Source organism: Oncorhynchus masou, chromosome 15, assembly GCF_036934945.1.
Source record: "Oncorhynchus masou masou isolate Uvic2021 chromosome 15, UVic_Omas_1.1, whole genome shotgun sequence".
Taxonomy (NCBI): Eukaryota; Metazoa; Chordata; class Actinopteri; order Salmoniformes; family Salmonidae; genus Oncorhynchus; species Oncorhynchus masou.
Genome location: NC_088226.1, coordinates 11,924,279 through 11,937,845, shown reverse-complemented (window position 1 = coordinate 11,937,845; position 13,567 = coordinate 11,924,279). Strand labels below are relative to the sequence as shown.

Genomic DNA, 13,567 nt, shown 5'->3' with positions numbered 1-13,567 from the left:
AAAATGTCTGTTAGCGATAGAAGACAGAATCAGAATATGTTTGAGATGCAATGTCGAGTTTCAGCATATTTTGTGTATACGTCATTGAATTAACAAAGTTCTAATTTTTCAGTCCCAACATTCTTCATTTTTATTATGCTTAATTTTGAGAGTATTTAAATGAAATATTCCTTGTACTTTGTTGTACTATTGTTGTTTGAGGTCTTTATTATTACTAATACTACTATGGTTATTGAGATACTAATACCACTATTGTTATTGAGATACTGTTACTGAGATACTACTATTATTGACTATTATTGAGTTCTCTGAGTGTGATGTAAATACCATTTTATTTTTGTATTAGTCCTCTGGTGTGTTGAAATCTTAGGCTTTTCTTTAGACCTTTTCGTATTAACACTATGATGTACTAAGGCAATAAAGGGAAACAATGACACTGATTTTATAACTCCTCATACTCCCTTTAACATTGACATACATCATGAAAACAGTGGTGCCTTCAACAAAGCTGATTGTTAGCGAACGGTAACTAATGTTCATGTCTGAAAGTAAAGGGCAGCATCAGTCACCACAGAAAATCAGACAGACTTCACTGACGGATTTCTTTTCAAGTTTTTTTTTACTTGTTCTATTCAGTTACATATGAGTAGATAGGTAGCTAAAACACTACCTTGTTTCAATCAATCATTACTTCTTAAGAAGCAACCAACAAATAAAAGGATAGCATTCGAGTGCTCAACGTATTGTAACAAAAATATGGCAGTAGTTGGTACATTTATCAGCAAGGCACCAAAGGTATTAATGTCTGATTTGTTTGTCCCTGGTTGTTTTGAGAGGTTGCCTGAATAATTACAAAACCTACTCCTGGATTGTGAGTGTTAAAAACACGAAAATAAAATTTTTAAAATAACAAATTGAAAAAATACAGAAATATTTCCTTCTGTCTATTGTACCAGTGATGACACCTCCAAACCCTGCCTTATACGTGAAGAGAGAGAGAGAAATGTGGGAGGGGCTTAGATAAGGGGTTAGACCATACCCTTCTCTCATTGGTCAGTGGAGGAGAGAAAATGGTGTGTGTGGGGAGGGTGAAAAGAATGTGATTAATGTCTCATGACGAGTGCAGTGGCATTCCTACTTATTCATACAGACAGACCGAGTAAAAAACACAAGCATATTGTCATCAGAGTTCAGTTCACAGAGCCAGACGAGAGGGAGCTCCACACAGGACCCTCCCCTCCTCTTTAGCCACACTATAGGGCAGAACGGAGACAAGGATTGGTTGATAACACCTGCCAATCGATGCCTCTTGACCTGACGTCCCTCCTCCGGCGCTACCTTCCGTCTCCTCAGTGGAGGTGGGCGTTGAGGTCGTACTTCTCACAGAACTTGTCTGTGAAGGGGATGCAGGTGAGCAGTTCACACCAGTCACACTTGATGGGGTAGACATAGAAAAGCACCACGAGGCCGGCGAACAGCCCCAAGAACACCACCAGGAAGACGATGATCTGCAGCCGCTTGCGGTACATGTCCATGCGTCCGAAGCTGATGTAGGGCAGGAAGGCGAAGGACAAGAAGAAGCCAGAGATGAAGCCAAAGATGTGGGCAAAGTTGTCGATCCAGGGCAGCAGGCCGAAGGCGAAGAGGAAGAGCACCACACACAGCAGCTTGATGAAGGCCCGCCATGGCTGGGCCAGGATCTGCCAGCTCTGGAACAGCTCCACAAACAGGCAGGCCAGGATGCCAAACTGGGAGCCTGCCGGACCCACCTGATGGAGGGAGGGGGAGAGAGAGGGACCACTCAGGTCAACATAGAAATACTCAGCACCTAGAGTGGACACATTCTATTAGACACATTCTATGAGCTGCACAAAACACTGAAAATCACCCCCAGTCTGAACCATACATCTTGTCTGTCTCATCTGACACTATTACCAGTCGTGTGTTCTGAGCTGTCCAAATTGAACCCTACATATTAGGGTGTGCGTGTTAGTGTGTGTTATGGGTTTATTGAGACCTCTGCTCTGTAGGGCAGGAAGATGGCGCTGGCTAGGTTGCCGGTGATGCCAGACAGGATGTATATGATGGAGATCCTTAGCCAGCCTGCCAGCTTCTCCAGGTCTCTCAGGATGGTCATCTGGAAGCACACTGACACCATGCAGTGAAGGATCCTACAGGGGGACAGAAAGACACGTTACACCATGATGTGAAGGATCCTACAGGGGGACAGAAAGACACCACGCAGTGAAGGATCCTACAGGGGGACAGAAAGACACGTTACACCATGCAGTGAAGGATCCTACAGGGGGACAGAAAGACACGTTACACCATGATGTGAAGGATCCTACAGGGGGACAGAAAGACAGATGTGAAGGATCCTACAGGGTTACACCATGATGAAGGATCCTACAGAACAGGATCCGTTACACCATGATGGGGACAGAAAAAGACACGTTACACCATGATGTGAAGGATCCTACAGGGGGACAGAAAGACACGTTACACCATGATGTGAAGGATCCTACAGGGGGACAGAAAGACACGTTACACCATGATGTGAAGAATCGTACAGGGGGACAGAAAGACACGTTACACCATGATGTGAAGTATCGTACAGGGGGACAGAGAGACACGTTACCCCATGATGTGAAGTATCGTACAGGGGGACAGAAAGACACGTTACCCCATGCAGTGAAGGATCCTACAGGGGGACAGAAAGACACGCTACACCATGTAGTGAAGGATCCTACAGGGGGACAGAAAGACAAGCTACACCATGATGTGAAGTATCGTACAGGGGGACAGAAAGACACGCTACACCATGATGTGAAGTATCGTACAGGGGGACAGAAAGACACGCTACACCATGATGTGAAGTATCCTACAGGGGGACAGAAAGACACGCTACACCATGAAGGATCCTACAGCGTGTATGCGTGTGAATGTAAGAGTATGGCCCTCTGCACGTGATGAAGGGATCCAGCTAATCCAGCTGCTGTGAGAAGACACCTCCACAACCAGCCAACCAGGGATCTCTAGTTTATCCAGCATCAATATGTCTCTGCTGTCTGTCTATCTCCTCAAGCCTAATGAGGGCTGCTGCCTGCAGAGGGGACACTTCCTTTAATTACCCCGGGGAGGAGAGGAGAGACAGATAAGAGGCAGCAGAGAGATGAAAAAGAGGACTGCTACTCTGCTCCCTCCTCTTCCTCAGTGGTACTTTAGTGTACACACTCAGCTCCTGCTACTAATAGGCTCATGACACCTGCGCTGTGGAACCACTGACATTCTGACTGAAGAAGTCAAAGACAATAATGAGAGGCTTGAATAAGGAGCTATAGGAGAATGTGTACATGAAACATAATGAACCAGTGAGAGGACACATAATTGGTCACCCAATGGAAGGAATCGTAGGCCACCCTTCTGCCTCATTATAATACAGCTGCTCCAGGGATGTCTAACAGTACAGTACCGGTCAAATGTATTAAACGCTGCTCGGATGGACAGAGGATTTGTGATGAAATGGCAGAGGCAGGCAGCCACTTACCCAGCGTGCAGGAAGAGAGAGAGCCACAGTCTGTAGAACTGGTCTGGGATCTCTGGGTTGAGGAAATGCAGCAGGCCACACACATCATCCATGCAGTGAACCTGGGGGAGGAGGTAGAATACATCACCTACAGGACACCATCTCTCTCTTTGTCTCTGTTGGCACACGCGAAACCACACACACAATAGCATAACTGATGCCCACTGAATTTACCATAACTTTTTTTTTTAAGCTATTCTAAGATGAGGATGTCACTGCAAGTACTAGTAGTAGAGGATGCAATTTCATTTGACACATATTGTGGAATGAATACATCATATTGATAATGAAGAACCTCATGCGTGAATATATTTACTTGTGGCCTGGATATTCTGTAGCTCAGAGCAGAGGGGATTACAGTGAGGACAGTTTGCCTACTCAGTAGGGTATTGTGTGGCACCCTGTATGGTGATTAAACACTATCCACTCTCACAGCTTAGATCTTCCTCTGCTCCTCAACGGCTGCCTCTGACTCAGCCTGTCTCATTAGCCTAGTTGGAACGGGGTCGGGGTTATGGTCTGGGTTATGTCTTTGTAGGACAGGGGCTATCGTATCCATCATACTAGCTAGCCACTGAAGATGACTTGGCAATATCCTAACGCAACGTAATAGTCAGATATTCATTGAGTAGAGAGATGCTTACTTACTTGGGAGCAGAGAGTAGCCTCCTCGTGGAAGTAGCCCTTCATGAAGTCACAATACTCCCTGGACGTGATCTCACACCTGAGGAACGGGAGAACCACAGCATGACCTCGTGACCACACACTCCCTTGACTCCTCCCCTTCATGTGCACTGATAGGTTTTGAACATGACACATGGTGACCACTACACTGCTTACATATTGCTGCTTTACCAGATCAGTGAAAATGAAGGCAAGAGGGGAGAGGAAGTCCATATAGATTATTGAGATGCAGCCTTGTTTAAACATCCATCTACCAACTACATGTGCCACAGACACAGGCAAATCAACACCACAGTGTCAATAGTAAATAGACTCTGAATGTGTGTGTTGTGTCTGGCGTGAATGTTTGCATGTTTGGTTTTGTATGTAGGCTCTCCTCACCTCCCTTTTGTGCCGATGCAGCAGGGCCGGCCTGTGATGGTACAGTCTATGTGAGGCAGATTGGTGTGGTTCCCTGTGTTGTACCTGGTGCAAACCTAAAAACACAGCCAGAGGAAACAGTGAGACACTGACTGATTGACAGGTCCTCTGACCTCTCACCCTCTCATCATGACCAATGGGGTTCCACAATACTCACTGGCCACTTGGTGATGTCATCAGGCCATTCATGCGGTGCCACCGAAGCTGGCTCTAGACAAATCCTGTTGTGGGGTGAAAAATATGAATGAAATATTAGTATGGATACACAGTTCAGTCAGTGGTCCCAATAAACACACAGTGTAACTACAGTAGCATGAGGGGTGTGACGGCGTACTGCTGAATGTCAGAGTGGTTCTCTCACCGGGGGTCCTGATGACACACTGAGCCATACTGCCTGTCTCTGCCCTCCAGCTGAGGGGTGCTGGGAGGCCCCGGCCACTTCACCCACACGGCCAGAGTACTCTGAGACAAAACAAAGATGGAAAGGTAAAAATATTGACCCCTGAATAGATCTCTCGTGGAGGTAGAGTACAAAAGAGTGAGTGAGAGAGACGGAGAGGGATTCACGACTCACCGAACACTCCTCCTCTGAGGTCTGTAGACAGCCGGAGCGGTCGTTGCGCACACAGCAGGCAGAGTCTCTCTCTATGTCTCTCTTGTCCCGGATCAGGTCATGCACCTGCTGGTCCTGACGCATGCAGGGAGAGTACTTGGCCCCCAGGTGGATCAGAGCCTCCTAACGAGGGAGACAGATGGCATGCAGACAGTCAGGAATAGACACATAGAACACCATCACTTTATCAGGCCTAGTTAAAGCGCTCAAATAAGTACCTTCCAAACTGAAAGGATAGGACATATCTGGTCATGGAACAGAATGTTTGAATGAACAAAAGGGGAGCAATGTGAATGTGCTTACTGAACTGGGCCCGACCCAGAAGTTCTCTTGTTGTACAAACTTGACATTTTCATATACACCTTTGTTTCTTAGAACCTGGGGAGGGAAACATTTCATATTTCAAGTTGATCCTGGAAGGATGGAATAGAAGGTCATAACGACTGTAAGGACATTGTAAAGCTGTAATGATTTGTTCAGAGGACTCTTGAATATGGTTTTGGATTATTTGATTAATATTTTACTGCACGGTTAGGAGCTAGTAACAGAAGCATTTCACTGCACCCGCAATAACGCCTGCTCAAATGTGTACGCAACAAATAAACTTTGACTTGATTTGACTAGGGAAGTGAGGTGGTACTCACAGAATCAACCGTCTCATGCTGGGAGAAGCCCACGGGGGCGATGCCATAGATGCAGACAGCCAGGATGGTGATCAGCAAGTGGACAACAGTGATCCAGTACGTAAAGAAAGGCCTGATGGAAACACAATGTCCATATTAGAAAACAACAGTTATAAACAGAAGTGCTCTACTCTACACCAATGGTCTCATATATTAAACACGCTGAGCCTCAGCATGGTCTTAGAGACCATTACCTATGGTCATCCATGTCCTCTATCTGCCTTTTCACATAGCTGTCGATGCGCTTGCGGTAGGTGCGGTTGGTGAGCTTCCCCACCATGCCCAGCCCGTAGGGCCTCTTCTCCCGAGCGAACAGCTTCTTGACGGGCACAACGATGCGCTGACCCCGTCGCTGTCCGTTCACACTCACCACCTCCTGCCGCAAGGGCACCTTGGGCGGTCCTGGGGTTCCCTCTTTGGTCTTACGCCACCCTCGCTCCAGAGGCCTGGGAGGGGAGGGGAGACAGAGAGGAGGAGGGGTAAAGTCAGTTTAAAGAGGAACCCACCACAGAACCACCCTTGGAGAGCGTGTGGGTTCTCTTTAAACCAAACACTGTGTCATCACAACTGAATGGTTCACTGAGATGCTCTGGTAGTGTATTGGATATTGGCAACAGGAAACCAAAGATACTGTAGTCATTTCAGATGTTTCTGTGGACTTGTTGTCATGATGGGTGTGCCTGACTCACAGCATGAGATGGCTCCTCTCCAGTTCACTCTTGTCCAGAGCGCTGCCGGTCAGCTCCGTCTCATCCAGTTTACTGCCCTCCTCCTGCACCACATCCATCATAGCCGCCTCCGACGGAGACTCAAACACCTCGTCAGCGTATGTGGACAACTCTTCCTGCATCAGACAGTCCTGGGGGAGGGATTGGGAGGGGGTAGGCCAGGTCTGAGAACAGTAGTGGGTGGGAACTAGGCACAGGAGATTTTCCTGGTCAGCTCACACATGGGTTTAGGAAAAACTCCTGGCCGTAATGAAAACACACACTAACTGGTCGGCCAATCACAGGCCTTTAGACTCTGTCCCTGGCTGCAACTCTGTTAGAGACCTCCAGGGGGTGCTGTATGTTCTCTTTCAGATGGAGGCTTGAGATGAGTTTCTAACTACAGAGTAGATGAGGACATGTCCTTACTCTGGCGAAGAAGGATGTGTCCAGCTCATCAGGTAAGTCCACCACGTCCTCCTCCATGAAGCTGGCAGGGGTGAAGCTGCGTCTCTGCATCCGCCGCAGGGTGGCGTTTTCCCGCAGGGAGCGCCCCTGAAACGCACACACACACACATAACAACACAACACACACTATAAGCTGTCACTTAGCACAGCAGGCTGTAGTGTTTTGTCTAGTGCCATACAGTAAACAAACGGTGCAGACACACAAACACACACACACACACACACTAACATTGAGTTGAGTGTCTTTTTGCATGTCAGAATTGTTGGAGACAGTACCTCATAATTATAACACATGCATAGTAGGCATATCAGAGCTTAAGTACCCATGTTTGTTCATTCCTCCACGTCACTCTTGCACTTCCAAAACGGTAAGCTCTTTCATACCAGTAGTCCTAAACACAGCACTGCTGCTCTTGAACATGCAACACAGCACATAGTGGTCTCCCTCAACACTGAATGACACAACACAGCACATAGTGGTCTCCCTCAACACTGAATGACACAACACAGCACATAGTGGTCTCCCTCAACACTGAATGACACAACACAGCACATAGTGGTCTCCCTCAACACTGAATGACACAACACAGCACATAGTGGTCTCCCTCAACACTGAATGACACAACACAGCACATAGTGGTCTCCCTCAACACTGAATGACACAACACAGCACATAGTGTTCTCTCTCAACACTGAATGACACAACACAACACAGAGATAATGTCTCCTTTTGAAAATAAATGTATCTGCCCTGATGGAACTCAGTGTTGCTCTAGAACGCCGGAGGCTGACTGATTCCACACAACTGATCAGGCCATGCTGTTTCACTGAGGGTACCTTATCGATTAAGGGAAGAGTTTGGTCATAGTGGTACTGGGTGGGTATGGTTTGGATCTGTGTGTACAGTACAGTAGAGGGCTTTAGCAGCTGACAGTCTCTAAAATAATGAATCACTTCCTTCAATAGAATGTCTCGTCACACAGCAAGCTCACCTTAACCAGAGCTGCTGCTGCCCTGAAGCTCATCTTGGCGACAGACTCCCTCTTGCGTCGCCGCGGCAGCCGGTTGAGGCCTGAGCGGGAGGAGGTGAAGGAGCAGAGGGAGGCGGCGCCGGGGGTGACGGGGGTCTGGGGCACGCTGTAACCGTCCACCTCCTCCACCATACGGAACGCACGCCCCCTCGCCAACGGGTCCACGATCTGAAGATGACAGACACAGGCAGAGCGGTTAAGAACAGGCTAGGACTGACTTTATATTGTGAAACTGGATTATGTTCGAATAATCAACCAAGATTCTAATCGAAAAAAACTACTATGGATACCACAGGAAATGAAAGATAAACATTGGTACATCCTAAAATATGTTATCAAGATCCACAAAAACCCTCACTGAGGTACAAAAGTACTATAGGCATAATGACCCAAATATATAGATGACAGAGGTATCATACCTTCTGCATGCCAAAGGCGTGTGCTGAGGAGGGTACGTAGAGGGGCGGGGGCGTCTCGGTGCTGGTCAGAGAGATGTTGTCCTGACTGGACAGGTCCATCTCCCGGATCACCTGGGGCTTCAGACGACCATAGCGCATGCTGCAGTGGCGCAGACTCTTCCTCTGCCATTTCTGGGTGGCATCGCCGTCCTTACTGACCCCGAACCAGTCCGCTGTGCCCCTGACACCACAAACACCAGCCACTCAGTCCGTGGGAAGCACACATCTCATCTCACAAACTCCAACCTATCCACAGAACTCTCTCTGATCACCTAGTTCCGCAGTACTTCTCTTGTAGAGGGAGCCTGCTAACTCCAGCTATCTAGCACAGAGTGCATCAGTTATTAGCCTGAGAGATATAGAGCTGTCATTAGATGTCCCTCCTCAAAGCTCTATTTGGAAGACTGGGTGGGCAAACATGCAATGAACTGATAACGCTGATGACATTCCCAAGAATGGAAAAAATGACTAATTGTTCTTGACTGCACTAGTAATAGGCCATCAACCAGAGAGAGGGAATAAGCCCAGACGTGTTCCAGTCCAGGCACACACGCCCACACACACCCACACACATGCCCACACCCACCCACCCATCCATCCACCCACCCACACACACACACACACACCCACACCCACCAATCCACACACACACACACACACACACACACACACACACACACACACACACACACACACACACACACACACAAACACACACCGTCTCTCTCATGGGTCTGGCGTATATGTATTACTTTGTCTGCCTTTGCAGCATTATAGCACAGTAATAAAGTCATAAACATTTGAATAAATGTAAAGACTGAACACTCTCCACTCTCAAAGCATGATGGAAGCATGGAAGCATGCTGGAAACGAGAATGATATACTGCTCTCCCGGGAATAGACCCAGATTCTTCTGATAATTCGTAGGCGATCGAATAAACCCCTACTTCTGTATTTTTGTAAATAATACCTGGTTTACGATATCTAAGGAAGTCTCAAGGTTTTGCTCGCCTGAGGTAGAGTATCTCATGATAAGCTGTAGACCACACTATCTACCTCGAGAGTTTTCATCTGTATTTTTCGTAGCTGTCTACATACCACCACAGACTGATGCTGGCACTAAGACCGCACTCAATGAGCTGCATTCCGCCATAAGCAAATGGGAAAATGCTCACCCAGAGGTGGTGCTCCTTGTAGCCGGGGAATTTAATGCAGGACGCAGCATGTTAAATGTGCAACCAGAGGGGAAAAAACTCGGGACCACCTTTACTCCACACAGAGAGACGCATACAAAGCTCTCCCTCGTCCTCCATTTGGCAAATCTGACCATAATTCTATCCTCTTGATTCCTGCTTACGTGCAAACATTAAAACAGGAAGCACCAGTGACTCGATCAATAAAAAGGTGGTCAGATGAAGCAGATGCTAAGCTACAGGACTGTTTTGCTAGCAGAGACTGGAATATGTTCCAGGATTCCTCCAATGGCATTGAGGAGTACACCACATCAGTCATTGGCTTCATCAATAAGTGCATCGATGACGTCGTCCCCACAGCGACTGTACGTACATACCCCAACAAGAAGCCATGGATTACAGGCAACATCCGCACTGAGCTAAAGGCTAAAACTGCCGTTTTCAAGGAGTGGAACTCTAACCCGGAAGCTTATAAGAAATCCCGCTGTGCCCTCCGACAAACCATCAAAGTGTCAATACAGGACTAAGATCGTACTACACCGGCCCTGACACTCATCGGATGTGGCAGGGCTTGCAAACCATTACAGACTACTAAGGGAAGCACAGCCGAGAGCTGCCCAGTGACACAAGCCTATCAGACTAGCTAAACTACCTCTATGCTCGCTTCGAGGCAAATAACACTGAAACATGCATGAGAGCACCAGCTGTTCCGGAAGACTGTGTGATCACGCACTCCGAGCCGATGTGAGTAAGAACTTAACATAGGTCAACATTCACACGGCCAGACGGATTACCAGGACGTGTACTGCGAGCATGCACTGACCAACTGGCAAGTGTCTTCACTGATATTTTCAACATCTCTCTGTCCGAGTCTGTAATACCAACATGTTTTAAGCAGACCACCATAGTCCCTGTGCCCAAGAACATTAAGGTAACCTGCCTAAATGACTACTGACCTGTAGCACTCACATCTGTACCCATGAAGTGCTTTGAAAAGGCTGGTCATGGCTTACATCAACACTATTATCCCAGAAACCAAAGACCCACTCCAATTTGCATACCGCTCTAACAGATCCACAGATGATGCAATCGCTATTGCACTCAACACTGCCCTTTCCCACCTGGACAAAAGGAACACCTGTGTGAGAATGCTATGTTCCAAACGTATTGCTCACCATATGTCTTCTGCAGAGGGACAACAGGGAGCCAGGGGAAAACGAGTTTTGATCAGTCATGGAGATAAAAGTGCAGTAAACAAAAAGTCTCTCTATTTAAAAAGAAGATGGAGAACAAGCTCTGAAGGACAAATACTTGGAACTTTGGTGTAATATAATATTGCGATAGTTGATACGATATATTGTCAAAAACAGATATTCCGATATGTACCTTTCAATTTTTTTTCCTCACCACTACTACCCACTGAACTCGTTTTCTCCTGGCTCTCTCTTGTCCCTCTGTAGAAGACATATGGGGAGCAATATGTTTGGAGCATCGAAACGCAATAAAATCACAGTATCAAATAGCAATACATATATACTCGTGAGAATCGTGATATTATTGTATCATGAGGTCCCTGGGAATTCCAAGCTCTACTCCCTAGCAACAGTTATTATAGCCCACTAAACTCCTACTGTACCTGTTGCATGTAAAGGATTATTCTGGGTAATATGGACAAATCATTTGAAATACTGTGTCCTGTGTTCCCCTGGGTTGTGGATGGATGTACTATCTCTATCAGTCTGTTAGTGACATGATTGATTTTCTGGCATTCCAGACCAGCTGCCCTGTCCTCCAGGTCGTGGCGTGTCATCAGAGTCTGTCAGTCTGCCATCCGTGACCTCTGAGGCTATAAATAGACCTCTGCCTGATGGAACATCTGGAGCGACTCTCTCCCTCTCCCTCTGACTCTCTCGCTCTCTCTACCTCTCCGCGTCTCTCGCTCTCTACCTCTGCCCCACTCTCTAGCCCTCTACCTCTGCCCCCTCTCTCGCCTTCTACCTCTGCCCCCCTCTCTCGCTTTCTACCTCTGCCTCACTCTACCTCTGCCTCTGCCTTGTCTACCTTGGTCTCTCTCTCTCTTTTTAGTGGCATGGGAAACATATGTTTATCAAATTAGATTTGTTTTCAAATTCTTTGTGGGTCTGTGTAATCTGAGGGAAATATGTGTCTCTAATATGGTCATACATTTGGCAGGAGGTTAGGAAGTGCAGCTCAGTTTCCACCTCATTTTGTGGGCAGTGAGCACATAGCCTGTCTTCTCTTAAGATCCAGGTCTGCCTTTGGCGGCCTTTCTCAATAGCAAGCTCTCTCTCTCTCTGCCTCTCTCTCTCTCTCTATGCCTCTCTCTCTCTCTGCCTCTCTCTCTCTCTGCCTCTCTCTCTGCCTCTCTCTCTCTCTCTCTGCCTCTCTCTCTCTCTCTCTGCCTCTCTCTCTCTCTCTGCCTCTCTCTCTCTCTGCCTCTCTCTCTGCCTCTCTCTCTGCCTCTCTCTCTGCCTCTCTCTCTCTCTCTCTCTGCTCTCCCTCTGCCTCTCTCTCTGCCTCTCCTCTCTGCCTCTCTCTCTGCCTCTCTCCTCTCTCTGCCTCTCTCTCTCTCTGCCTCTCTCTCTCTCTGCCTCTCTCTCCTCTCTCTCTCCCTCTCCCTCTGCCTCTCTGCCTCTCCTCTGCCTCCTCTCTCTCTGCCTCTCTCTCCCTCTGCCTCTCTCTCTCTCTGCCTCTCTCTCTCTCTGCCTCTCTCTCTCTCTCTGCCTCTCTCTCTCTCTCCTCTCTCTCTCTCTGCCTCTCTCTCTCTCTGCCTCTCTCTCTGCCTCTCTCTCTCTGCCTCTCTCTCTGCCTCTCTCTCTCTGCCTCTCCTCTCTGCCTCTCTCTCTCTGCTGCCTCTCTCTCTGCCTCTCTCTCTCTGCTCTGCTCTCTCTGCTCTCTCTGCCTCTCTCTGCCTCTCTCTCTCTGCCTCTCTCTCTCTGCCTCTCTCTCTCTCTGCCTCTCTCTCTGCCTCTCTCTCTCTCTCTCTCTCTCTCCTCTCTCCTCTCTCTCTCTCTCTCTCTGCCTCTCTCTCTCTCTCTCTCTCTCTCTCTCCTCTCTGCTCTCTCTCTCCTCTCTCTCTCTCTGCCTCTCTCTCTCTCTGCCTCTCTCTCTCTCTGCCTCTCTCTCTCTGCCTCTCTCTCTGCCTCTCTCTCTCTCTGCCTCTCTCTCTCTCCTCTCTCTCTGCCTCTCTCTCTCTCTGCCCCTCTCAGCCTTTGCCTCTTTTTTTCTGTGAGCTGTTGTTTTCTATTGAATCATATAATCTGTACATTCAATAAGGATCACAATACAATGTTCTCTGCCTCTGCCAGTCTAATCTAATCAGGTGCTGCAGAAGGCCAAGCTAACCCAACCCTGCCGCTATATACACAAACTAACCAGAGTGGCTTAGTTTAAAAAGCAACTCAGGTTAGTTTAAGACTCAGTCAAACGCAAGTATGGTCTTTTAATGACTGTAACATCAAATCAGTGGACATGTATTCTATGGTCCCTAACTCACACAGAGATTCATAGGTCTGAGGCGACATTATTGCTGCTTAGTCTTTGGCCTGACCACAATGGAATGTGGTGGTTGTTGTGTATTCCAGGACAATGGCAGGTCCCTGTGTTAGGCTCCTTTTTTAGGACTAATTCAGTGTGAGTCAGATGTGTCAATGAGGTGAGTCATATAACAAAACCAGTCATAGCACAAAGAGAAAACAACAGC

The 13,567-nt window shown here is 47.6% G+C and overlaps 1 protein-coding gene across 2 annotated transcripts in view; it reads right to left on the bottom strand.

Annotated features, from left to right (window-relative positions):
• Window positions 1-268: 268 nt before the first annotated feature.
• The window catches only part of LOC135555638 (inactive rhomboid protein 1-like), a 43,390-nt gene continuing 30,091 nt past the window's right edge, over window positions 269-13,567 (bottom strand). Inside the window, exons 5-19 of one of the 2 annotated variants that reach the window (XM_064988252.1) lie at window positions 8,612-8,831; window positions 8,154-8,360; window positions 7,123-7,248; window positions 6,676-6,845; window positions 6,181-6,432; window positions 5,948-6,059; window positions 5,607-5,681; window positions 5,265-5,426; window positions 5,052-5,152; window positions 4,848-4,911; window positions 4,652-4,746; window positions 4,235-4,310; window positions 3,548-3,648; window positions 2,018-2,171; window positions 269-1,769 (exon numbers count right to left, since the gene is read on the bottom strand). In XM_064988252.1, coding sequence (XP_064844324.1) covers window positions 1,350-1,769; window positions 2,018-2,171; window positions 3,548-3,648; window positions 4,235-4,310; window positions 4,652-4,746; window positions 4,848-4,911; window positions 5,052-5,152; window positions 5,265-5,426; window positions 5,607-5,681; window positions 5,948-6,059; window positions 6,181-6,432; window positions 6,676-6,845; window positions 7,123-7,248; window positions 8,154-8,360; window positions 8,612-8,831 — 2,335 coding nt within the window. In that variant the 3' untranslated portion in view covers window positions 269-1,349. The remainder of the gene's footprint in view (window positions 1,770-2,017; window positions 2,172-3,547; window positions 3,649-4,234; window positions 4,311-4,651; window positions 4,747-4,847; window positions 4,912-5,051; window positions 5,153-5,264; window positions 5,427-5,606; window positions 5,682-5,947; window positions 6,060-6,180; window positions 6,433-6,675; window positions 6,846-7,122; window positions 7,249-8,153; window positions 8,361-8,611; window positions 8,832-13,567) is intronic. The other variant, XM_064988253.1, reaches the window with a different exon arrangement.